Here is a 23,942-nt window from a genome sequence, read left to right on the forward strand (position 1 = left end):
CGTTTAGAGTAGACAGAAGAAATGAACTGATAACAAATCATAAAGTAGAAGCACACCAGGTTCACACGATCTCACGGGGTCAAAAGGGGAAAGAACTGTCCTCCAAATAGGACCTGAAAAACCACAGCACTCTTGCTGCACAACGCTGGCACAACCCGCAAGGAACATCGCAGTTAAAAAACCGAACTGAATACACTATAACTATAAGGGGCGTTGTCACACACATTGCCCCACGTTAGCTGGGTAAACCGTGGCTCACCATGATCAGACGCCTACCAAACTAAACTGGATTCACACACTCGCATAAAGGAAGACTGAAAAGAACAGGGAGACTGAAGGAAGAGAGGAAAGAAAATGCCATACCTAGAATCAGCGTTAGTAACCACGGCGGCGGCTTAAGCTACGGCGAGGGCAAGCCAGGTTTTATCTTCATCTTGGTTGAGCCGGTCACTCAGAGCGGCTAGCTCGGCGTCAGACAAGTGACCTGATTGACCTCCCTCCTCGTCTTGAATCGTGGTCTTCACATTGTCGATAGCATTGCTTTGCGCGACGTAAAGAGTGATGGTATAGCCAGGAAGAGTGTTGACGAAAATCTGCATCCCACCACGGAGGCGAAGTACCAAATGAAGAGTGGGCTCCTGCTTCCGACTGCGTGCCGGCGAAAATCAAACGCTGCTGGTCTTGGGGAATACCCTCCTTGTCTTGGGTACCAGCCTGCCTGTTGTCGTCCTCATCAGCTTCGCCATCACCACCGGTAGTATACATGTGGGTAGCGGGTCGCTTGGAATCGCCATCGGAGTCTCCAGTGTGTGCCGTGCGGAGAGAAGGGTGATCCACGCTAGCACCCTGACTGAGCTGCAGGCTAATAAGCAGTGCCAGGCCGAGGAAGGCAAGAAACATGATTCTCATCTTGATTCGTCGCACGGAGCTCTAGCGGGTTGAGCCATCGGAGTCTGGGGTCGAATCACGTTGTTTTATTTAAAACTACACCGCTGCCACCAATGTAATGGGTAGCCGAGTGGTAGGCGCGGTGAAATCAACAAGCATTACTTTTAATCTACTTCTTTCAGGTACACACCTGAGATATAATTATTAGTGAAAGAAGAAACGGCAAAATAGAGAGGTTTTGCAGAGCGAACGTTCGCAATGATTTTCGCGTTCCGGGTTGCGAAAACTATTGCGAACGTTCGCGCGAAATTTGTGTTTTGCATGTTTTTCGCTCCCAGGAATTTTCGCGTGCACTCGCTTGTTTGAGAAGTGGTCTTCATCCAATTATTTTGTTGTTGCGAGTGACGGCACCCTGAGTCATGGCCTGAGACGAGAGCTCTTTGACTACCTTGTCCATGGCCGGAGACTCACAGACAAACGGGTTGGCTTGTGCCATAATCTGGCGCATCGACACCTGAAATTCAAAAAGGCATCGCGCGTTGATGTAACCGACTCTGAGCAGTGAGAAGACGAGCAGGCAGGAGATCGGGGATGGTTCCGGAGATGAAGCAACACGGGCTGCCACAAGTATAGGAAAGCAAGCACCCGCCGCCAAGCCATGAGTAGAGATCAAGCACAAACATGAGGATTAAGGGTGGCTCACCGCGCACGAACAGTCCACAAAGAGCGAACATTACTGCGAACGTTTGCATGTTTCTCGCTCCAAGAAAATTTCGTGTGCACTCGCTTGTTTTTGAGAACTTGAGTGTTCTCTATCCGATTATTTGTTTGTTGCGAGTGGCGGCACGCGCACCAGGTACCCTGAGTCACGGCCTGAGACGAGAGCTCTTTGACTACGTTGTCCATGGCCGGAGACCCACAGACAAACGGGCCGGGTTGGCTTGTGCCGTAACCTTGCGCATCAACACTTTCTTGAGATTCAAAAAGGCATCGTTGATGTAACCGATTCTGAGCAGTGAGAAGACGAGCAAGCAGGAGATCGGAGATGGTTCTGGAGATGAAACAACACGGGCTGCCAAAAGTATCGGAAAGCTAGCACTCGCAGGCCAAGCCAAGAGTAGAGATCCAGCACAAACATGAAGATTGAGGGTCGCTCACCGTGCACCAGGCTGACCAGTGGTCCACAAAGAGCGAAAATTACTGCGAAAGTTTGTTTCGCGTTTCCTGCAACTTTCGCGTTCAAAACTGCGAACGTTCGCACGAAGTTTCGCTTTTCGTGACGTCAAACGAAAATTCGCGCGAACGTTCGCTCTGCAAAACCTCTCTAATAACTGACTTTCTCTCCGGTGCACACCTGGAGGTTGAATAGCTCGTTATTATCAAAATCTCATCTAAACAGAAATGCGCAGCAGCTTTTATGCAGCAGACGCCGTACGCTTACATACGGAGATACACTAACTATACATCAGGCAAAGCTCCGTATTAGTTCCGTACTACTTCCGTATTGGTCGGGCAGGGATACTACACATGCATATGGCACTGTGTGCGTGCGTAGTTGAGTGTGCAGTGAGTATAGGTGAATGTGTGGTGTGCATTAAAATAATAAATTCGACGGGGTTCGCGTACCGGGCAGGTCTAGAACAAGGAGTCGTACAACTCCCTGGTCAAGAACCACTTTTCGGCTTCCGTGGGACGCCAACACCCCATGATCAGGCGTCAGATGCGGCTCCTAAACGGTGGGGGAGGATAGATCAGATCCACCAACCAGGGGCCAAAGGCCTCGATCCCATTTGCCACATCCATGTATTACTCATGCCAGGCCACGAGTTCCCGATTAACTGTGGGTCGCAGCACGGTTGGAAAAATCCTTCCAAGCAGGCCTTTAACCTGATACCTCTCGTTTATCAATCATGGTCTTAGACCAACCCACTGTGTCTGACTGTTGTGGTGTGCATGCGTATGAGTAAAGGTGACTGTCCTGGGTGCAAAGGTGAGGGTTCTGTGGAGGGTACAGTATGGTATTAGATTAGGCCTTGCGAAGGAAAAATTTGTTTTGTTCAAAAATGTTGAAGTTGGAAGAAAAAATAGTTAAAAAGAAAGAACAATTATTGAAATAATCTACGTGGAGATAATAATTTTAATAATTATAGCTATGAATAGGATGAAGGCCGCAGACATCATCAATTCTGGGTTTTCAATAATATTTTTGTTATAAAATACACAGTAATACATGTCAAACAAGTAACGTAGTTGCGTGATGTCTGCGGCCTTCATCCTATTCATAGCTATATTAAAATTTCATGCGTCTCCTGAAATAATTTAGACTCTAAAGGGTTAACAATTATTGAGGATAGCAATAGCTACTGTTTTTATGAGTATCAAGAAGACATCCGGGAGCAATCACAGAATACAAGACTGACGTTAGGAGAAGTCTAGTACAGAGAGGGTCAGAACCGGGTCTAAGACCCATATGGTTCAGATGGTCGCAACTGACAGGGGCTTTACAAACCGTGGATGGTTGTAGAAAGGTCACTGTTTCTGAACACGGTGTCTTCTACCTTGCTACATACTGGCAACCGACAACATGTTAGGGATACAGTATGTGTAACTGTTCACCTATGTACTCGCCTGTCACTGCACACCTGTGTACGCGCCTGTCACTGCACACCTATGTACTCGCCTGTCACTGCACAGCTTGTAAAACACCTTGTGCACGCCTATCAGTTGCACACCTTGTGCAACTTCTAGCACTTACTGTTCATGGATAGCCTTGGCACCTGTTATTCTACTTACTGTATAAAACTGCTTCTTTACTAATAAAGAGACGATTATTCCTCAGCTGACTAAGTGAGACGTTTACATTGGTAACAGAGGATGGTTCTCGATGGTTATCTTCAGTTTGCACTGGTTCCTTCTGACGCCTGCTGTCTTATCGTTCCTGGTACTTAGTTTACTGGTTTTCGCCGCTATTCGGGAGCTGCTGCGGGTTGCTAGGCTATTAGCCAACGGTCGGACGCTAACAACAGTACCTGTGTCTCCTTGGTTGATCGGCCTACATCGAGACGTCGGCCTTGTACGAAGGAGCCTCAAGAGTTCGGTGGCGAGGCAAACCTGATCAAGGAGTGGTCTTTCGCTATACATTGCACGGAACTGCCCAGGACAAGGTCACCCAAACGCTGGGCGTCAGTAATTTTGGTGCGTTTGCTGGCGCGACATAGGGTACCTTCAGAACCGACTCCGATCACCGTTAACAACAGGTTTGCTGGCCTGGTCGTGGAAGAACCTGCGTACTGCGACATTGATGACGATGAACTGGACTCCAACCCGCTCCAACCTAGAACTACTGAAAATGTCCACCTCAGTAATGTCGTCGTCGACAAAGAGCACGACCTGTTGCGGGTTTTTGGGAAGACGGTCGCCGCGCAACTATGCTGATCGATTCTGGGTCCACCCACGATCTGATATCCGACGCTTTCGTGCGTCAGCACAAACTCCCAACAAAATCCAGCTCCATAGTCCTAATGCTTCCCTGGCTAATGGTACGTCATGTCAGATGTCAGGTGTGACGGAAGCACTCGATATTGTTGTTGTAGACTTCAGTGACCACCAGGCCTTCAGAGTGTTTCCACTTGCCAAGTACATGTATGACGTAATACTCGGAAAGCCCTGGCTCACCAGGTATAACCCCGTTGTCAACTTCCGTACCAATCATGTAACATTCGATGGAAAACCAAGCTCAACCGGCTAGGCGCTTGATTGCTCTAAACCGGATTCTATTGAAACCATGTTCATTTCTGGAACTAGGGCCTGCCATGAGCTGAGACGTGGGGCGAAGGATGTCATAGCATGGGTGTCTGTAGTTGACGTTATTGTTCCAGAGTCTCGCAATAGGGTCCCTCCGGATAAGGAAGAACATATTGAGGAAGTTATTCGGCAGTTTGCAGATGTTTTCCAAACGATTTACCGAACCAGTTATCCAGTCACCCAGTTGCCCAGAGTCACCCAGTTTCCCAGAGTCGCCCAGTCGCCCAGTTGCCCAGAGTCTCCCAGTCGCCCAGTTGCCCAGAGTCTCCCAGTCGCCCAGAGTCGCCCAGTCGCCCAGTAACCCAGTAACCCAGTTACCAAGTTACCCAGTTGCCCAGTTGCCCAGTTGTCCAGTTGCCCAGTTGCCCAGTTGCCCAGTTGCCCAGTTGCCCAGTTGCCCAGTTGCCCAGTTACCCAGTTGCCCAGTTACCCAGTTGCCCAGTTGCTCAGTTACCCAGTTGCCCAGAGTCACCCAGTTGCCCACCCAGTTGCCCAGTTACCCAGTCACCCAGTCACCCAGTTACCCAGTCACCCAGTTACCCAGTTGCCCAGAGTCACCCAGTAACCCAGTTGCCCATCCACCCAGTTACCCAGAGTCACCTAGTCACCCAGTTACCCAGTTACCCAGTTGCCCAGTTGCCCAGAGTCACCAAGTCACGGAGTCACCAAGTCACGGAGTCACCAAGTTACGGAGTCACCAAGTCACGGAGTCACCAAGTCACCCAGAGTCGCGCAGTCACCAAGTCATGAAGTCACCCAGTCACCCAGTCACCCAGAGTCATCGAATCACCAAGTCACAGAGTCAACCAGTCACCCAGAGTCACCCAGCCGCTTTAGCCGCCTACAACCGATTTGGACGGCAACACAGGGTACATTGTGGAGGAAATCTTGGATCAGCGAGCATGCAAAGAAACACCCGAGTTTTGGTTAAGTGGAAGAGTTATGATGAGACCAACTGGGAGCCAGAGAATTTTCTCAAGGACGAGTCCGGAAGAAACATTGCTCCACTTGTGTTCTTTAAAAGTATTTCATGCTATTGTGTTTTGCACAATGGAGAGGAGGGAGATGGTGTAACCGTTATACCTTCTCCTGCCCTCCTATCACTGCACACCTTTGTACGTGCCTATCACTGCACACCTATGTACTCGACCGTCACTGCACACCTATGTACGCGCCTATCACTGCAAACCTATGTACGCGCCTGTCACTGCACACCTATGTACGCGCCTGTCACTGCACACCTATGTACTCGCCTATCACTGCACAGCTTGTGCGCGCCTATCAGTTGCACACCTTGTGCAACTTCTAGCACTTACTGTTCATGGCTAACCTTGACACCTGTTATTCTACTTACTGTATAACACTGCTTCTTTACTAAGTGAGACGTTTACAGTATGTATAATTATGTGTGCACGCGTGTGTAGAGTGGATGTGTTCGCCTGTACATTGCGTCTATGACAGAGCATGATTTCAAAGTGTATGTCAGCGTGAATGTGAGCAGACATCATGTGCATGTATGGATGAGTGTGGGTGTATGGTGTTTGAGTCTCCCAGTGGCCAGCGTGAAGGTGTTATAGGTGTGAGGTATGAGTTTGTGTACTTGTATATATATTGTGTGTGTGTTTGTGTGTGTGTGTGTGTTTGTGTGTGTGTGTGTGTGTGTGTGTGTGTGTGTGTGTGTGTGTGTGTGTGTGTGTGTGTGTGTGTGTGGGGGTGAGTATGAGTGTCCCATAATTATGGTGCAGTGGCATGTGCAGCGATTTCCAATCGATAGGTTGCGGGTTCGATTCCCGACGATTATGGTCACACATGTCTTTCTTCTCTTTCTCAGACTCTTACTGACCTTTCTTTCATTCTCCTGGGTGGTTACCAACAGCCAGTGCATGCCGGAGTATGTGGTGTGATGTGCGTGCGGGAAAAAAAAAGGACCGAAAGTTAGGGATTCACTGGCCAGAAAAAATCACTTCATAGCTTTGTGGTGTAGAATAGGCTTAATAGTGGTGGTCAATTCTTCAGCCTGGGAACCTGTTGAATGGTGCATTCCCAGCACAAGTTGCTATGGCTTCTGTTGTAGCATTGTTATCATCGCCTCCGGCGATAGGCGTCCAATGGTCCAATGGTGTGTGCGTGAGAGAGAGAGAGAGTATGAGTGTGAGCATATGTGTGTGAGAGTGTGCACTTGGGTGCGTGTCTGGGTGATTTTGGACGAAGGGTGGTGTGTTGGAGTGAATGTCTATGTTTGTATGTTATTTTTTATTGTACGCGCGCACGGGTGCATGTGTGTAGGTGTGCGTGTGAGAGTATGTAAAGGCGTGGTTCCACTGCATTTGTCGAGGAAAGATTCTTCACGTACTGCCCTGTGCAAATACCAAGACCCTCTTCCACGTTTCATACCAGAATATGTTTTCCTGGGAATGGGGCAAGCGTGAATGTCTGATTTGCAATTTCTCTTCAACCTTACTTGTAATAGTATCTTCGACAAATCATTGATCGAGGTTTCTGCCCTCCAAAGTCTTTTGTCTCAGAGAGTAGTTTTCAGGCGTGAGGGCTTGCATGCTCACCCCTTCGGTATGCACCACTGGCTGGCTGGGGCTACTTCTGCAAACATTCCGTAATGCTACAGGAAGCGGTTTTTCCCGTCAATGCACGCCTGGTTGTGTATTCGGTCTTCTCAGGTCCATAATCGACTGTACTGTCCATTTATTACTGCTTCCATGTGTCCTTTTCCACAGCTCAACAAGTTCATACAGCACCATCCCCTACATCACTGACATTTACCAACACGGGTGCTACTCACAACATACCATGTATGTCAAGTGGAAACTTTCCTCTCAAAGCATCTTGGAGCTCAACATTATCTCCGGACTCGCAGATGATACAGACAACTATGCCTGCCACTATGGTGAACTCGACGTTCAGCTTCCAACAGAATAATTCCCAGATAGTGTTTACAGAAAGTGATACATCAGGTGTTACCTTCAATGTAACCTGTACTACATCGTATACTACAAACTTTGATTGTATTGGAATGGGATCAAGTCCTCCACGGCCACAAAGTGTCATTGACAGATGTGTGAATGCCACCCAGGCAATATCTACCACTGTCTCTGTCACAATCCAAGGTTGGTATTTGTTCACAGTTACTAGGTTTGAGTGACAAATAATTATGATGTGAACACTGACAATTTCAGATGTATAACCTGTAACTGCTACTATGGACAGCAGTTTTGCCAGCCCAGTCGTGCACTGAACGACACGTTGTCCTCATTAGGGGTGTGCGGATAATGCTTGAAAAGGTTGCAGATTCTGCTCGAAAAGCAGAGAAGTTGGCAGAATCATACAAACCTTATGGCGAGCAATTCCTCGAATTCTGCTCCATTTCTTTATCCGCATACCACACATGCAGAAACTTACCAGAACATGTACCGAATTCTGACAATTTTTCTGCCGGCATTATCCGCATATGCCTAGTCGTCATGACGGTTGGGGTACCTACAACGGAGAGGCTAAGATACTCGATATTTCTGACTTGATGTTAAAGTTCAGCTCGCGTTATTTGGCTCGTGCGTCGAAAACCAACGCGAGTGACCTGAAGCTCACGTCGAGGTTTTACGCCAAATTTGACGTGAAACTGCGAGTCACGTCGGAAATAACGTGCATTTTAACCCCTCTAATGTAGGTAACAAATTATCTAGTGCTGGAAGAATACCAGTAACGCGGGCAGTATGCTTAGCACCAAATATCTATCTAAGGGTTTTGGTAAATTCCACATGTAAACAGCACAGTCGCTGCTAACAGTAGAGAATCATTCCACAAACCATCCACCTGGACACTGGACTTTAACCTCTTTTTACCATTTCGGTGTCGACCGCTCGAAACCAATACTTTCATTGTCATCCAGGTTTTGTTTAAAGGATTTCAACTCGATCAATTCTCAGCATAATCGAAATACCGACTTACATGTAGATGGTAGCAGAGACGCTCAGAATTCAGCTCAAGCAACTCCGAGGCTTCCACAATGCAGTTTAAAGCATGTTTTTCTCACGTTCGAAGTTGAAAAGACGCGAAGCGTGAACTCTCCATTGCCTAGATGAGAAAAGACTATACTCATCATAAACCCGGAAATGGTCAACCCTTTGCGGGTTTATGAAGAGAATACTCGTCACTCAGACCCCATCAAATCTGAGTCTGGGCAATAGAGAGTATACGGCTAAAAACATAATGAACACGTTACGCTCTTTCACCAGATGAATATCCTTGACCTGAATTTCTCCACTTCACGGACAAACAATGAGTGTCGGTGTCGTGTGGAGCGAATTTCTGCATCATTAATTTGATTTCCTTGGAGTGAATGTCAATAAGATACGGTTGTGGAATCGATTCCTCGCTTCCCAAGATTGTCTTGAAGCTGCTTTCCTGGTGTAAGGTGTTGGACAACTATGTATTTCCTTCACGAGCATGAGCTCATAGTTGGGTGTTCTGACGTTTTTGAAAGTTGTTCCGATCCCTTCGATTTTGTCTCATTGGAAGGAGTAGGATAAACTAGCCAGGAAATATATCAGGTTTGCCTAAATCCGACCAGACGTTCAAATGTTATGGTCTTTTGAAGTGCTCTTGTTGGCACTTTTGCTGGAACAATTTTGATGCAGGCCCGGGGCACAAAACCGGGAAATTCAAAACCAACTAGAAAAAGGTGAAAATCATTTTCGTTCAGGGTCTTTCAAATTTTCACAGATGATAGCCAATAAGGAGCTTCCATCACTTGACCAATACTTTTGGTATTCCATCAAGCCAAATTTAAATTACGCCCATAGCAACCACCATAGCAACGCATACAAATTAGTCGGAATGGATGCGAAAGATGTAACCTTTCACAGGCTGAAGCTGACTGGAGTACGGTTACTACGAAAATACATCACCAGGAGGAGATTACAGTTATCTACCCCATGTAGATGAAGCATCTATGAAAATATCCTATGCGCTCGCCCCAGACGGCACCCGCACCTGGGCATGTTGCGCCGCAGGACAGGATGCATGCAGCCAATTAACAGTTATGCTGCACCATTGCAGCAAGATGTAAGCTTCAGCTAGGCCAAGCCAGAAGCAGTCCTGCTGATTATCAGCTTTAGAAGGACAACCTGTTTCCAGTCATATACAGCGTGTGCAGCACTACCGGGCAATTGGCGTCGCAAGTTACATGTAATTCATTCGTAAGATTCGCCCAATCAACAGACAGTTCGGGGGAGATATACAAGATGCAGCGGGCACCCTTCAACTGTGTGCCGGTCAGGAGTGCGGCATTGAAGCTGCCATCCATGCGATGCAAGATGTCTACCGTGAGGAGAATGCGGATGCCATATATCTCGCCGATGCTTCGAACGCTTTCAACCGGCTTAACCGTGAAGCCTGCCTACGGAACATCCGTCACCTCTGTCCCTCTATAGCGCCAGCTGTAATCAATACCTACCGCCAAACATCCCGCCTATTGGTTGATGGAGAGTGCTTGCAATTGTGCGAGGGTACCACCCAGGGTGACCCTCTGGCCAAGCCCATATACGCGCTTGGAGTCCTCCCGCTAATCAAGAAAGTTGCAGTACCTGATTCGAAACAGGGCTGGTATGCGGACGATGCTGCAGCCGGTTGGAAGATAACGCATGTCCGCCAATGGTGGGACAATCTTGTCACCCGCTCCCAGGGCAACGACAAGAATCCCCGCGGCAACAGCAAGGATGACAGCAACACACAACAGGGTCACCCCACCAGCAACTTGGCCTCTGAGGGATCCCTGGCAACAACAACCACCTCTGACGGACCAAACTGGGAGCCTCCTGGCGGTAGCGGTACTGGTGAAGCCATGGACTCTGGCACTGACATAGTTCCTGATGATTCGGAGACAGGCAACGGCAGTTCAGGCGAACAACCCCAACTGCCAATGCAGCCGCCACCACTGAGATGACTGCCGCCTAAGAAATCTCACTAAAATGGCCAAACCCCTTCGTATTCTCCTCACCAATGCCTTCATTATGTCCAACAAAATTGGCGAGCTGCATTACGCAGTCCGTAAACACAACATTGATGTCGCAGTAGTGACGGAAACGAAGTATGGACAGAGCGCTCTGGACTCTGATACACTTGTACCTGGATACACAGTAGTTCGCAAAGACCGAAATGAGGCAGGAGGGGGTGTAGCTATTTGGGCTAAATCAGAGCTCTCGGTTACTCTGGCTTAGAGACTACTTAACAGGTCGTTCGCTGGAAGTGGTCATCGGCGGCAAGAGCTCCGATCGCTATCCGATCTCTGCAGGAGTGCCACAAGGCAGCATTCTTGGACCGTCCCTGTTCCTAGTGTATGTAAATGATGCTGATAGCTGCCTGGCTCCAGGGTCTGAAATGGGAACATTTGCAGACGACACCACGCTGTATGCCTGCGTCAATACACGCGATGATGCCATACACCAAGCTGACAGTCTTCAAGCTTCCGTTAATGCGTTACATGCATGGGGAACAAAGTGGCATGTTAAGTTTGAACCATCCAAGTCGCAGCTCCTACGAATCTCCTGCCATCGACAGCAGCCTTGGCCTGTCCCCGGAATAAACTTTGGAGGGGAGGTCATCCCACAACAGCCACACCTCAAGCTCCTCGGAGTTATGGTTGACTCCAAGCTATCCTTTTCCGCCCATCTCCGGTCAGTTGCTGCCAGGGCAAACTCACGTCTTGGCCTCCTACGTAGAGCTGCTCGTGTTCTGGACTGCCGTGGCATGCTGGCCGTGTATCACGGCTTCGTCCGGCCCCTGCTCTAGTACGCTCCCCTTGTCTGGATGGGAGCTGCTCCCACTAACCTTGAACACCTTAACAGAGTGCAGAGGCGTGCCCTCCACATCCTCGGACCCAACATCTTGCTACAGAGCCTAGAGGCCCGACGGACAGTGGCAGCACTGACTTTCGTCTACAAGCTACTGGGCCAACCAGGTCCTCCTCTGCTGAGATCCATGGTCCCCCCTCTCGTCGTCCACCACGCCGCACCTGTAACCCGGAGACAATGCCAACAGTCTGCTTCACACCCCTTCCAACTGGAAAATGTTCTCCCTCCAGGCGCTCCTAACTACCTAAGACGCTCCTTTCCATACAACATCATTAACACCTGGAACGCGCTGCCATCCTCCCTCTTCACCAAACCACCATCTCCTAAGGGCCTACAATCCTTCAAAGCGAACGTCCACTACCATCTTCGCCGAAGCCAGTGGCTTTGGGCCACAGACTCCCTCTAACAGTTCCGAACTATTTCCATCCTGAAGCTCCCCCCCCCCCCAAGCATTGCATGATGTTCACTGCATCTGAACTGCCTTTTAATTTATTTTTCTCTCTTCTTGTTCTCTCTGCACCCCCATCCCCCCTCTCTCTCTCTCTCAATCACTCACTCTCTTTCTCTCTCTCTCTTTCTCTCTCTCCTCATCCATTCTTCCTCACCTTCTCTTGTCTTTATCGCACTAAATCACCCCCTACTTTTAGGCTATGGTTCGCAAGCTCGCGTTAACGCCGAGACCATAGGTCGGTGTTGTGGGCTTGCCTCACCAGCACAGGCTTGCTTTGCAGCCCCTACTCTCCCTGCTGTTTTGTCATTGTATACTCTGTTGTCTTCTCCCCTTCTGACGAGTAGGTTGTGTAATTAGTAAAAAAAAAAAAAAAACTCAGCTCACCCATGTCGCTTGCGGCTCACAGGAGGTGCTGTGGGCGTCAGTGTCCACGAACGACGGGCCCCGCACTGTCCTTGGTGATATCTACCGACCAGGATCATGTGCCGAGACTGACACTTCTCTCATGGAGTACCTGGACAGTGTTCTCGACAATGTCCGGCACCTGGGGTCAAACCTAATTCTGGCGGGAGATTTCAATGTGCATAACGCTGGATAACTGCAGAGCACTAAGACAACTCCTGCTGGAGAGTCACTTGAGGTGCTATGCGCAACCCACCAACTCGCCAAGCATGTGCCACATGCCACTAGGGGATCAAACACATTGGACCTAATCCTATCTGATTTTTCCACCGCAGTGTCCACTTCAATCCATGCTCCCCGCGGTCGGTCCGATCACGCTGTAGTGGTCTCTAACTTCCAAGCAGTAGACCGGAGGCGGGAACCTACCACCTTCCGCAAGGTTTGGCGCTATACCTATGCCGACTGGAACCGGCTGAGGGCACATTTCCGTAGGCTAGACTGGCCTTCACTGCTCAGGTAGAATAAGGACACTTTTCTGGTGCCGCTGTACTTCAAGATCAGCGCTGCAACTCGCCATGGTGATAATGCGGCTGACGTCATGTTACCAAGGAAAACATGGCGTTTGGCCGTGTTCGCCGCACTCGAGCGGTCAGCTTTTTTTCTAAATCTTGTTTTTGAAAAATTCTTTCCAGTCTGTTTTGGCAGCACTTTGTACTTGGAGCTTGGAGGATTGCAGGCGAGTCACATCGCGATCTGCACGAGAATCATTATCATGGCCATTGTCCTGTGACGTTTTGAGCTCGAGTAGCTTTCTCTGGGGAAGGATTCAAAGATTATGACGTTCTTTTTTATCGTGGGCGCATGAAGCTCCCCACTCGCAGCGGGAATGACATGGGACAGAATAAATGTGTTGAGTCGCGATCAGGAGTTCTGCTGATAAAAGTGATTAGCTCGGCGCGACCTGGGGCATGTGAGGACTCCAGTTCTAGTTGGGCAATACCCCACGGGACACATCTAGCTTGAAGTACAGAGTCGATTGAGAAAAATGACCAAGATCGTAAAGAAGGTTTGTCTGTTCCACAAAATGTTTTAGTACTGTAGCCGAGTCCATGCACTGAAAACTGCACTTGCCTTGTTTCTGTACAGCTAGTACAGAGTGCACTTGCAAGACACAACAACACGAGCACAGTCGCGTACAGACTCAGTTGTGACCAGCGCGATCGTGCGTGGGAGTCAAGTGTCCTACTCAAGTGCATGCGTGCACGGGTCGGTTGATCTACAGTACAGCTAGTGTGATGCACTACATTGTACAGTACAGTACAGTCATTTGTGTGTAGGAGACAATGTCGGCTATTTTGAAACAGCAATGACAGCTTCCTCCATAAACGCGGAGCGTGGGGAATGTCTTTGGCGAATGAGAGCTGTTGCACTGGGTAGCTGTACATCCCAGCAAGCGGGAATGTGCTGGATATCAATGCTAAACACCCGTTCTTGGCGGTGGTGAGTCTGAGCAGACCCCGAGGTACGACAGCTTTGTATACTAAATGTGTACAGTGCGTATGGTAAAACAAATCGACACTGGTTTCCAGCGAAATGTTGTTATCTATGTACAATATCCACCAATATCCTTTATTTAGGGCCCAAAGGCTACCCAATCCACCGGGATTTGTGGCCTTACTATTTTTCGTTTTCTCCGCGTTTTGGGTTGAAATCTGAACATAAAAAGTAGCACTGATGACGTCATTCGGCTCCTATTTGAAATTTGATATCGGAAATCGATGAAAACTAACCCAATGTATCGACACAGAAAATTTGGTTGAAAAATATTGATGGATGCCAAAGTTATTACCAATACAAGTTTTGTACACACATGATCACCTTATTATACCTGAGTGCTATCCGATGACCCCAATAAATCGTGCGAAAGAGTGACTGCTGCCGTTCTTTGCGGAATGGAGCAGTATATTCCCTCCAAAGTACTCGTTACCCGGCCATCCGACCCGTCTTGGTGGACACCAGAATGCAGCTCCGCTGTCGAGGCCAAGGAGAGATGTTGAAAGGCATGGAGGAGGAACCTTGCCAATAATGTCCTGAAGGCCTTCTTTATTGCCTCCGTCGGCAATGCTGCTCACACCTTGCAGTCAGCCCGCACTGCCAGTGACGACGTGTTCGGCGGCAACTAAGCTCCCGGTCCCTCAGTGACAAGCAGTGGTGGTGTAATGCTAAGAAAGCAGCAGGAATCTCCCGATCATCAAACATACCCCTGCTGATTGATAACGACGGAACAGAGTATCACTCAAGCAAGGACAAAGCTAACTACTTTGCACGATATTTTGCCAACAAATGCAGCCTCGGTCAAACGGATCTACGTCCCGAAGATCTACCTGACATGCAACACCCTGCGTACAAGGCTCTACCCAACATTCGCTTCCGGGTTCCAAAGGTTCGTCGCCGCCTGGCCAAGTTGGATACCTCCAAAGCAACGGGCCCAGACGGGATACCAGCTCAAGTCTTGAAGCATTGTTCCATTGAACTGTCATCCATTGTCGCGCAATTGTTCTCGCTTTGTTATCGCCATGGTGTCCAACCAACAATCTAGAAGCTAGCACACGTTGTCCCTGTCTACAAGAAGGCCGTGCGGTCAGCACCAGCCAACTATCGCCCAGTCTCTCTCTTATCCGTTTTATCCAAGGTCATGGAGGCTATTGTCAACAGTCAAATCACCAACTACTTGGAGATACACTCCGTACTTCCTGACACCCAGTATGGTTTCCGTCCAAACCGGGGCACTACTGATATCCTCACGGCGCTGCACAATGAATGGGTCCGCACAGTTGCTGCTGGGGGCCATGCCCAGGTGATAGCAGTGGATATCGCCAGTGCATTTGACCGTGTGTCACATGCAGGGGTGATCCACAAGGCCGCACAAATCGGCCTTGGAGGGAAATTATTGCAGTGGCTCACGAATTACCTCTCGAATCGCCAGCTCAAAGCGGTTATACACGGGCAAGCATAACACCGCTTGCAATCACAGCTGGTGTGCCACAAGGTAGCATACTTGGCCCCACGCTCTTCCTCCTTTATGTCTGTGACATCGACCAGTGCCTAACACCAGGCACTAAGCTGAGCACGTACGCCGATGATACCCCACTGTACCATCTCCTGCTACCAACTGACGACCCTGCAAACCCCGGACACAGGCTCCAGGGGGCCCTCGACCGCCTCTACCTGTGGGGAGAATCGTGGCGCATCCGCTTCAAGCCACAGAAATCGCAGCAACTGGTGATCAGCACGAGATCAGAAACCCCAGCGCTCGACCCTGTAACGTTTGGAGGTACCCCAGTTGCAAAGACTGAGACCATTAGACTCCTGGGAGTCTCATTTGATGTCAAGCTGTCATTCCGCAACCACCTCCACAATGTCGCAGTCCGTGCAAGCCAACGACTGGGCCTTCTCCGACGAGCTGCCCACGTCCTGCCTTGGGGCGGCCGCCTGGCAATGTACAAAGGTTTCGTAAGCCCAGTCCAGGAGTATGTCCCATTGGTCTGGATGGGCGCCTGCCAGACCCATCTCGATCACCTAGATCGAGTCCAGAGGAGGGCTCTGGACATCATCGGCCCAGGCACCCTCCTGGACTCCCTCAGTCTACGCCACTCGGTTGCTGGCCTCACGTACCTGTACAAGCTACGCTCCACTGATGGCCCAGCGCAACTCACCGCAATGCTTCCACCTCCGGAACCACCACGGCCTCACCCCAAGACTAGACGCCAGCTCGACGCCAGCCGCCACCCTGCCTACCTGAAGCTTGACCTCCCACACAGTGCCCCTAACTACATCCGCCGGTCATTTCCCCTCTGCCTCGTGGAAGTGTGGAACAGCCTCCCAGCAGAGATGCTCGCCAACCTCCAGGTTAAGAAAATGCAGGCATTCAAAGTGAATGTCCACAGGCACTTGCGCCACAAGCACTGGCTTTGAGCAACGGACAACAACTAGCGCCACCGATAATTCTCTCTCTCTTTCTCTGTCTCTCTCTCTCTCTCTCTCTCTGTCTCTCTGTCTCTCTCTCTCTCTCTCTCTCTCTGTCTCTCTCTCTCTGTCTCTTTCTTTCTCTCTCTCTCTCTCACTCTGTCTCTCTCTCTGTCTCTCTCTCTCTCTGTCTCTCTCTGTCTCTGTCTCTCTCTTTCTCTCTGTCTCTCTCTGTCTCTCTCCTCTCTCTCTCTCTCTCTCTCTCTCTCTCTCTCTCTCTCTCTCTCTCTCTCTCTCTCTCTCTCTCTCTCTCTCTCTCTCTCTCTCTCTCTCTCTCTCTCTCTCTCTCTCTCTCTCTCTATCTCTCTCTCTCTCTCTCTCTCTCTCTCTCTCTCTCTCTCTCTCTCTCTCTCTCTCTCTCTCTCTCTCTCTCTCTCTGTCAGGGACCTACGTAAGCTGAAGCATGATCAACCTATATTATTAATTTTGCATTTGTGTAATTTCTGATCTTCTCTTTCTCATTTCTGTTGCATTCTCAGATGCTTCCATAAGTCTATCATTCATAGTATGCCCCCTTGGCCCGCACAGTCCATGTTGATTCCGACACCGAAATGGTCGGAGGAGTGCACTGCGCCTGACCAGCACAGCTCTTGTAGCACCTACTACTCCTTTGTTGTCTTTGTCTCTTTTATTACCCCTATAACTTTGTAGGGATGTGCACATAGTATATGAGCCGCAATCACCGAAAACGACCCTTAGAGGTTTCGTAATTTTTTCAAGAAAAAGGTCGATTTGTGACGTTCAACGATTTTTTGATCGCGCTGTTCGCAGCGCGATCAAAAAATCGTTGAACGTCAGTTCTTCTTGAACTCCTTGCTTGAATTTATTTGAAGTTAGTTAGTTGAAGTGGTGTCGAATGGCGACTCGAGTGTTCCTTGATCTTGATTCCAGAGCTGTTCACAGAGCACACACGGAAGTCATAGTGTACAGCTAGCTCGAGCCTGGTGGGGAGTGGATGCTGAAGTAGCCGCTGAAGTTCAGAGTGAGGATGAAACGTTCTTTGTTTCCGACATCGATGTCAACAGCAAGGCCGAATCGCAGCCGTCATCTCCTGCTGCGTTGCGGCTTAAGGTGGTCGATGACTCGTGAGAGTCGGAAGATGAGGAGGCATCACCTGAGATAAATTCTGAGTCTGGGGCTAGTGACGCCAGCGACGTCGTGTCGTCAGCTGCGGAGGAAGAAATGGAAGACATTGCGGAATGACTCCACGCAGGATGCAGCTGCAAAATAATAAGTCGATCATGTCTCCGCACTCTTCAGTTATTCTTTGTCATTCTAGCTGCTTACTGCACTATTTCAAAGGTATTCAAGCTGCCTACCCACCTTCGAATGCTGAATATTTATTGTACACATACATCGTATACATACATTGCACCAATTTGGAGTACACCTTGTATATTGGTGTATACACCCGTTTCGAATCAGAATATTGAACTTTTTCTTGGCTGAGGTCCTTCAGTTGATGTTTTTCAACAAATTTCTAACCAAAAAGGAATTTTGAAAAATTTGACCCTAAGGGCTGTTTTCGCTGGTTGAGGCCCATATATAAAAATAAAAAAGCCACGGTCCCGGGTATGGCTACCACTGCAACGCCCAGAAGTTACTTCTCCTGGTCAAGCCCACAAGGTACGCAGCTGCTCTCGAGACGTTCGAGGGTACCTATGTGCAGGTCACGTGTGATGGATGCCGCCACCTTGGAGCACCTTTGGGTACGGATCAGTTTGTAGAAAAATGTGTCCAGTCCAAGGTCGACACCTGGTGTGAGGAAGTTGCGCAGCTCACGACCATCGCTGCATCACAGTCACAGGCCGCCTACTCCGCCTTCACACAGGGCCTGCAAAACAAGTGGTCCTTCCTCTGCAGGAACTCGTCCATGCTGCCGTCCCTGCTTGAACCGCTGGAACACGCAATCAGCGGTCGGCTCATCCCAGCCATCACGGGTCAGGCACCACCTGGGACAACTGTTCGCTCCCTACTCTTTCTGCCTTGCCGGCTTCGGGACTGGGTATGGCAGACGCTTGTACAGTGGCTGAACAATACATCTCATCTAGAAGTTTCACGGCTAGCCTCATGTCTCGCCTGCTGGAGCAGGAGTCATCTGTGACTTAGCTCCGGACCGTTAAGTTGACGATTCGTCCCGAGAAGCAGAGCGCGTTCAAGTCTATGGCTGACGCCCTTCGCTCGGATCGTCGGGAGCTTGCCCCTGTTCTCGACCTGCCCTGAGAAAAGGGTCCATCTAGCTGGCTGACCTGCCGCCCCCTCAGCCGCCATGGTTTCACCCTCACCAAGAGAGATTTCCGGGATAGCCTGTGCCTCCGGTATGGCTGGACACCTCCTCGGCCGCCAAACCTCTGAATGTGCAGTAAGCCGCTGAATGTGAGTCATGCCCTGTCTTGCCCGTTTGGTGGCTTGCCGACGCTGCTACATAACGTGGTGAGGGACATCACCGCCAGAGCTCTAAGGCAGGTCGCTCATAACATGACAGTGGAACCCCACCTCCAGCCCGTCACCCGAGAGGCATTTCGCCATCGCACAGCTGTCACGCAGGAGCTCGGCTGGACGTTGCGGCTAGTGGTGTGTGGGATGGCCGATTCGAGCGCATCTTTATTCATGTACGGGTGTTCAACCCTTTTGCGTCTTCGTATCGTGCCACATTCCTCGCTGCTAGCTACAGACGCCATGAACAGGAAAAGCGCGGGGAGTACGAAAAGCGAGTACGTGAAGTTGAGCATGCCTCCTTCGTGCCCGTTGTGCTTTCTGCCTCTGGTGGCTATGGCAAGCATGCCAATGCTCTTTTCACGCGGATCGCCTCTCTCCTGCCTGAGAAGAGCAAGGAGCCATACGCGCAGATTATCTCCTTGCTGCGCTGCCGCATTGGGTTTGGCCTGGTGCGTTGTGGTGCTATGTGCCTGCGTGGCTCAAGGAGCATGTTTGCTCCTTCCGTGCCTGAGTCCCCTGCTGTGCTAGTGGTGGCGGAGGCACGCATCCAGTGAACCTGCAGTGATCCTATTGAGTGACAGACTCTGTATAATCATTACTGTGTCTGATGATTCGTTTTATGTTATTGTGTTCAAGAAAGGATTCTTCAAAAAAAAATGTGTTAATTGCCCTTGCTACATGTATGTGGAGGAGAATGTACTCCATACATGGTACATACGGCATTGCGTAGCTGCACTGCGTTAGCGCGCTGCAATTTTGAAAATTCTCAGAGTGTCATTTCTGTGCAGATTCCCAGGTACATATTAAACGCAGTATGGGCCGGAAATCTGTTCTTGACAATGGCTTTCTCCACTTTTCAGATACAGCTACCAGAGGTTTATCTGATGTGGTACCTCAGCGAAACTACAAATAGACAGCACTACAGCAAAGTCCATCAACCATGTCAACTCCATGTACAATGGACATGTACATGTACTCCATACATTTGGTATCTGGGAGAAAATCGATCGCTCATAGAACAAGAAGACAGCATCGTACAGCCTCCAATCTCACACACTGCGTAGTTATTCGACGCTGAAGACAATGGAATGGTCACCGGCGTTGCGAACGGCCCAGAACAGGCCGAAATCGATACAGATTAATTGCGCAGGGCGGAACATTGCTAAAATTCGTCGTGTGAAAATGGGACTTACGGTCTCAACAGCAGAGACATCTCCTCTTTCCAACAAAGAAACCAACTCGTCCTGAGCTGCTAAAATTTTGCCTGGCCAAGGCAGAAAACACAGTGAAGTACGGTTGTGCTACGGACCCCGTACAAACCTGTTTCCACTCAAAATGGATCTGGGTTCGAGGCAGCGAACACCCTGCTCATAGTGTTTTTCTCTTCAAGGAGCCGACAAATGTCAAAAAGTAAAAATTATCAGAAATGGTCAAATAGAATCAATGTTGTGATTTGAAATAGAATGGTGCACCTCGAAATTCAGGAATGTGCTTCTTGCGGTCATTCCAGGGTAGGCCCATACCGTTGAGGTTAAAACCGTTTGCCTCTGAGGACATCATTACATGTATAAGACATATGTCATGTCCCGTGCATTCGACCCACTGACGCCGTGGTGAAGTAGTCTTCTCCCCCTGGCCCCCGCCACACAACAACGCAAACTCTTGGTTATATCTTCAGTACTTATATTCTATCAACAAATGGTGAGGGCGCAGGAGGAGAGAGACAAACTTTGTGAGGACAAAACGACGACCGGAAAGACTCCCTGGAAAAGACTCTCCGAAAACAACAAAGAACAAGCAGTAATAAACCGGCGACAAATCGAGACGACCAATCAGGGACCAACACGTACAGAACACATGACCAAGACCAAGACAACCCGACCACGGACGAATCACACACACGACTCTCGTTCCGAGACCAAACTAGCACTGCGCATGTACAGCATTCACTTGACAGTCACTCTCACACAGACGGAAGCACATCCTCACACTCTGACAACGCGTACTGTTGCATGCACCACATACCATAAACGTCACACATCACACCATACTCGCACGTACACTTAGACCATTATATGACATCAGACACTGGACTCCACAAGACAAGAACCAAATACAACGACAAGCGTAAATCATAGTCGTAATACAAATTAGCAACAGTGGTACGTTAAGTTTGTAAACTTGGGCATGGTGGTGAAATGAGCAGGATACACCTACAATGAGCTACATCTTGCTTGCTGAAGTTCCTTAAATGGACAGTTGCTAGTATCAAAGTTCAAGGGTAAATATTTGAAAGTGTTTTGATTCTGAAGTCTAATTAACTGGTCAGGTATGCATGCCGATCACAGTTCACAGTACTCTTGTTCAAAAGTATTCTGTGTTGAGTACAGATTTTGTAATTTACATGAAGGTAAGCGCTATCGACAATGAACACAGAAAGGTGAACCTTTGCGGATTTTCAGCTTTACTGAGATATTTTACATCACCCGTGGCGCATTGCCACAAGGCCAATGATGATTCACCGATGGATGGTCTGAACACTGCTGTTTTTGGTCGGTGTGGTTTCTACTGAGGCTACTCAGAATCCCCACCTTTTTCTTTCTTTTTACTGGCAAACACAGCCCTACTAATAATCAGAAAAAGATAACAACTGAAATGCCAATGGACAACAAGACAAAGGAGATTAGGAGCGATGTGCGGACGTGGTTGGCAAGGCTCATCCGACCGTTGGTCTAGGAATCAAAGCCATGTCTAGGCATCCACAGGACTGCAGCTAGGGAAGAAGGGAGGGAGATCGAGTGAGAAAGGAGAGAGAGTCACAAGAAAGAGAACGTTTATAATAACTAAATAAAAGAAAAAAAACAAGAAAGGGATGATGGACGAGGGTAGCTGCTCATTGACGGGTGACAAAGCATCACAGGGAGTCCTTAGCACAGAGCCAATTAATTTGAAGCAAGTGGCGGTGGACTTTCGTCTGGAAAGATTGGAGAACAAGCAGGCAGGGCGTACAGGTAGGTTCAGGGCACATGTCTTGCGGCAGCCTGATCCATTCATTAGCCACACCATATGGGATCGAACGCTGAAGAAAGTTGGGGCGGTATGGGAGGGGGGGGATACTGTTTGTAGCTGGCCCCGTGCACAAGGAGCTGCGTGAGGTGAGGCTAGCTTCCTGGCGAGGCAGCACGAGGGCAAAGAGGTCTGGATGGTCTTGCAGGCACATCAGCTCCCCTTCCATCACATCGATGACCCTTGGGACACCCTGCGGGCATAACTTAACAAACCATGATGTCCTCCCAGCTTTGCACTTACCTATCACTATAGTGATGGTCATCTCTATTTGGCTTGTACCCAAGTACTCATCACATGCTTCGTTTCAAACGTGCATAATAAAAATATGAACAGGTTGCACATTGCCGCATGAATAATCATACGGGGTCATGCATCTGTCAATGATCGTTAGCCAGAGTTGCTTGTTGGTGGCGAGGTTGAGGCATTCCTGAATCGGCTCATTCAGAGGTTGGAGGTCTTCTCTGATGTTGTCGACTCATTTTTTTGTGGGGAACGTGTCCTGTATATAATCGCATGCTCTTTCTGTCTAAACGTTGTTATTTTTCTGTCCGGTCAACAATGGTTGTTGTTCTTTTTCAAGCTTCCATCAAATTTCATTCATTTTTGCCCAATTTCAATATGTGAAAAAATGATTTTCAACAGAACACGGACAAGTGCCACCGGTCTGGATGTACACTTGTTGTAATTGGACCACTAAAACACTGTCTGCTTCTATCTTTATGGACCATCGTAGCACTTTTATTGGGTGAGGTTTTCACTTACTGTGAGTAATGGCCGTGTATTTTACCTCTTTGTTCCCAGCACTATGTCCAGATCTCACTGACAGTGGTTTTAATTACAAACCTATTCCCGGTTTCAGCAGACAACCGGCGGGTACCCCAGTACCCATCGAGTGCAGAACAGGTTTTCTGTCTAACAATAGTATGGAAATAACCCAGTCTACATGCCAGGGCAATGGAAGGTGGCAACCAAGTCCACCATTGTGTGAAAGTAAGTCTGTATCCCAGTGGTCCAAGGAATTTCCAATTCTGAAGAAATATTCCGTCCAGAGTCTGTTCACAGCATACTGATATTTTCATTTAGGTTTCCCTCATTAGTCAGATGAACAATATGGTGGTACAGTATTATAAGAGACATCGCAATGTTTATCTCATACAGTATTAACACAATGAGCACTAAGAGGCTTCTGTGGAATTTGATATGAGTTTGACCAGTTCTTTCTTTCATACAGTTGTAGTTACTGCCAGTTGCACATTGGTGTTTCATCTTGTTAGTGTGTGGTTTATTTCTGCTATTTTATATAATGTTCATGAGAGGGCACGGGTCAGGCAGTAAGGCCAAGTACAGGGAAATCCAAAAAAAAGGTATGTAAGAATAGCTGTCATCAAGAGATGAATCATTTTCATTGGAATATTGTTTGTGTTCTATATGCTGCATTCTAGGCTGCTCTATGGTTTGCAATAATGCGAGTGTTACCAGCTGTGCCAGGATCACTGTGTCTAACATACAAGGCATAAATTGCCCATGTAACAGTATTGATGAAATCTGGACAAGGTCTGCTCAGGACTGTGTGCGTAAGTAATTATGTACCACTGTTTGGTGCTGTAAAAGTCCGTTCCTTTCTCCACATTGATATATCCGCCTGTTTTGGTGAACGTCTCATGAGTTTATGTAGTATCATTTGTATAACTCCTTTTCACTGTCTGCAGAGTGTGCCTTTACCTATTTTCTTCTATTCCATTCCCATCTTCAGCAACCCATTGCCCCGCTCAAGAAGGAAACTCCCTCTTGGATGATATTCCGAGATTGGAAGTGAATAATTCAATGTATGTGGCTTGCAATGATAACTACACTTCAACGGAAAAAGGGAGGAACGTTACATGTATGCTGAACGGGACCCTGTCTAACCTACCAAATTGCACAGGTAAGAATTCTGTAGTTGAGGTTTATCTTTAAGAATTTCTCCACTGCAGTGTTGATCTAGCTAGAGAATGTTTGGA

The 23,942-nt window shown here is 48.6% G+C and overlaps 1 protein-coding gene across 1 annotated transcript in view; it reads left to right on the plus strand.

The window, feature by feature from the left end:
- LOC135811919 (mucin-3A-like) overlaps positions 1–23,942 on the plus strand; it is a 75,405-nt gene that overhangs the window by 17,026 nt on the left and 34,437 nt on the right. The window contains exons 4-7 of the mRNA XM_065325184.1: positions 7,425–7,814; positions 22,744–22,932; positions 23,385–23,516; positions 23,696–23,866. Of these exons, the coding sequence (XP_065181256.1) occupies positions 7,425–7,814; positions 22,744–22,932; positions 23,385–23,516; positions 23,696–23,866 (882 nt within the window). The remainder of the gene's footprint in view (positions 1–7,424; positions 7,815–22,743; positions 22,933–23,384; positions 23,517–23,695; positions 23,867–23,942) is intronic.

This window comes from Sycon ciliatum, chromosome 3, assembly GCF_964019385.1.
Source record: "Sycon ciliatum chromosome 3, ocSycCili1.1, whole genome shotgun sequence".
In the NCBI taxonomy this organism is placed as follows: Eukaryota; Metazoa; Porifera; class Calcarea; order Leucosolenida; family Sycettidae; genus Sycon; species Sycon ciliatum.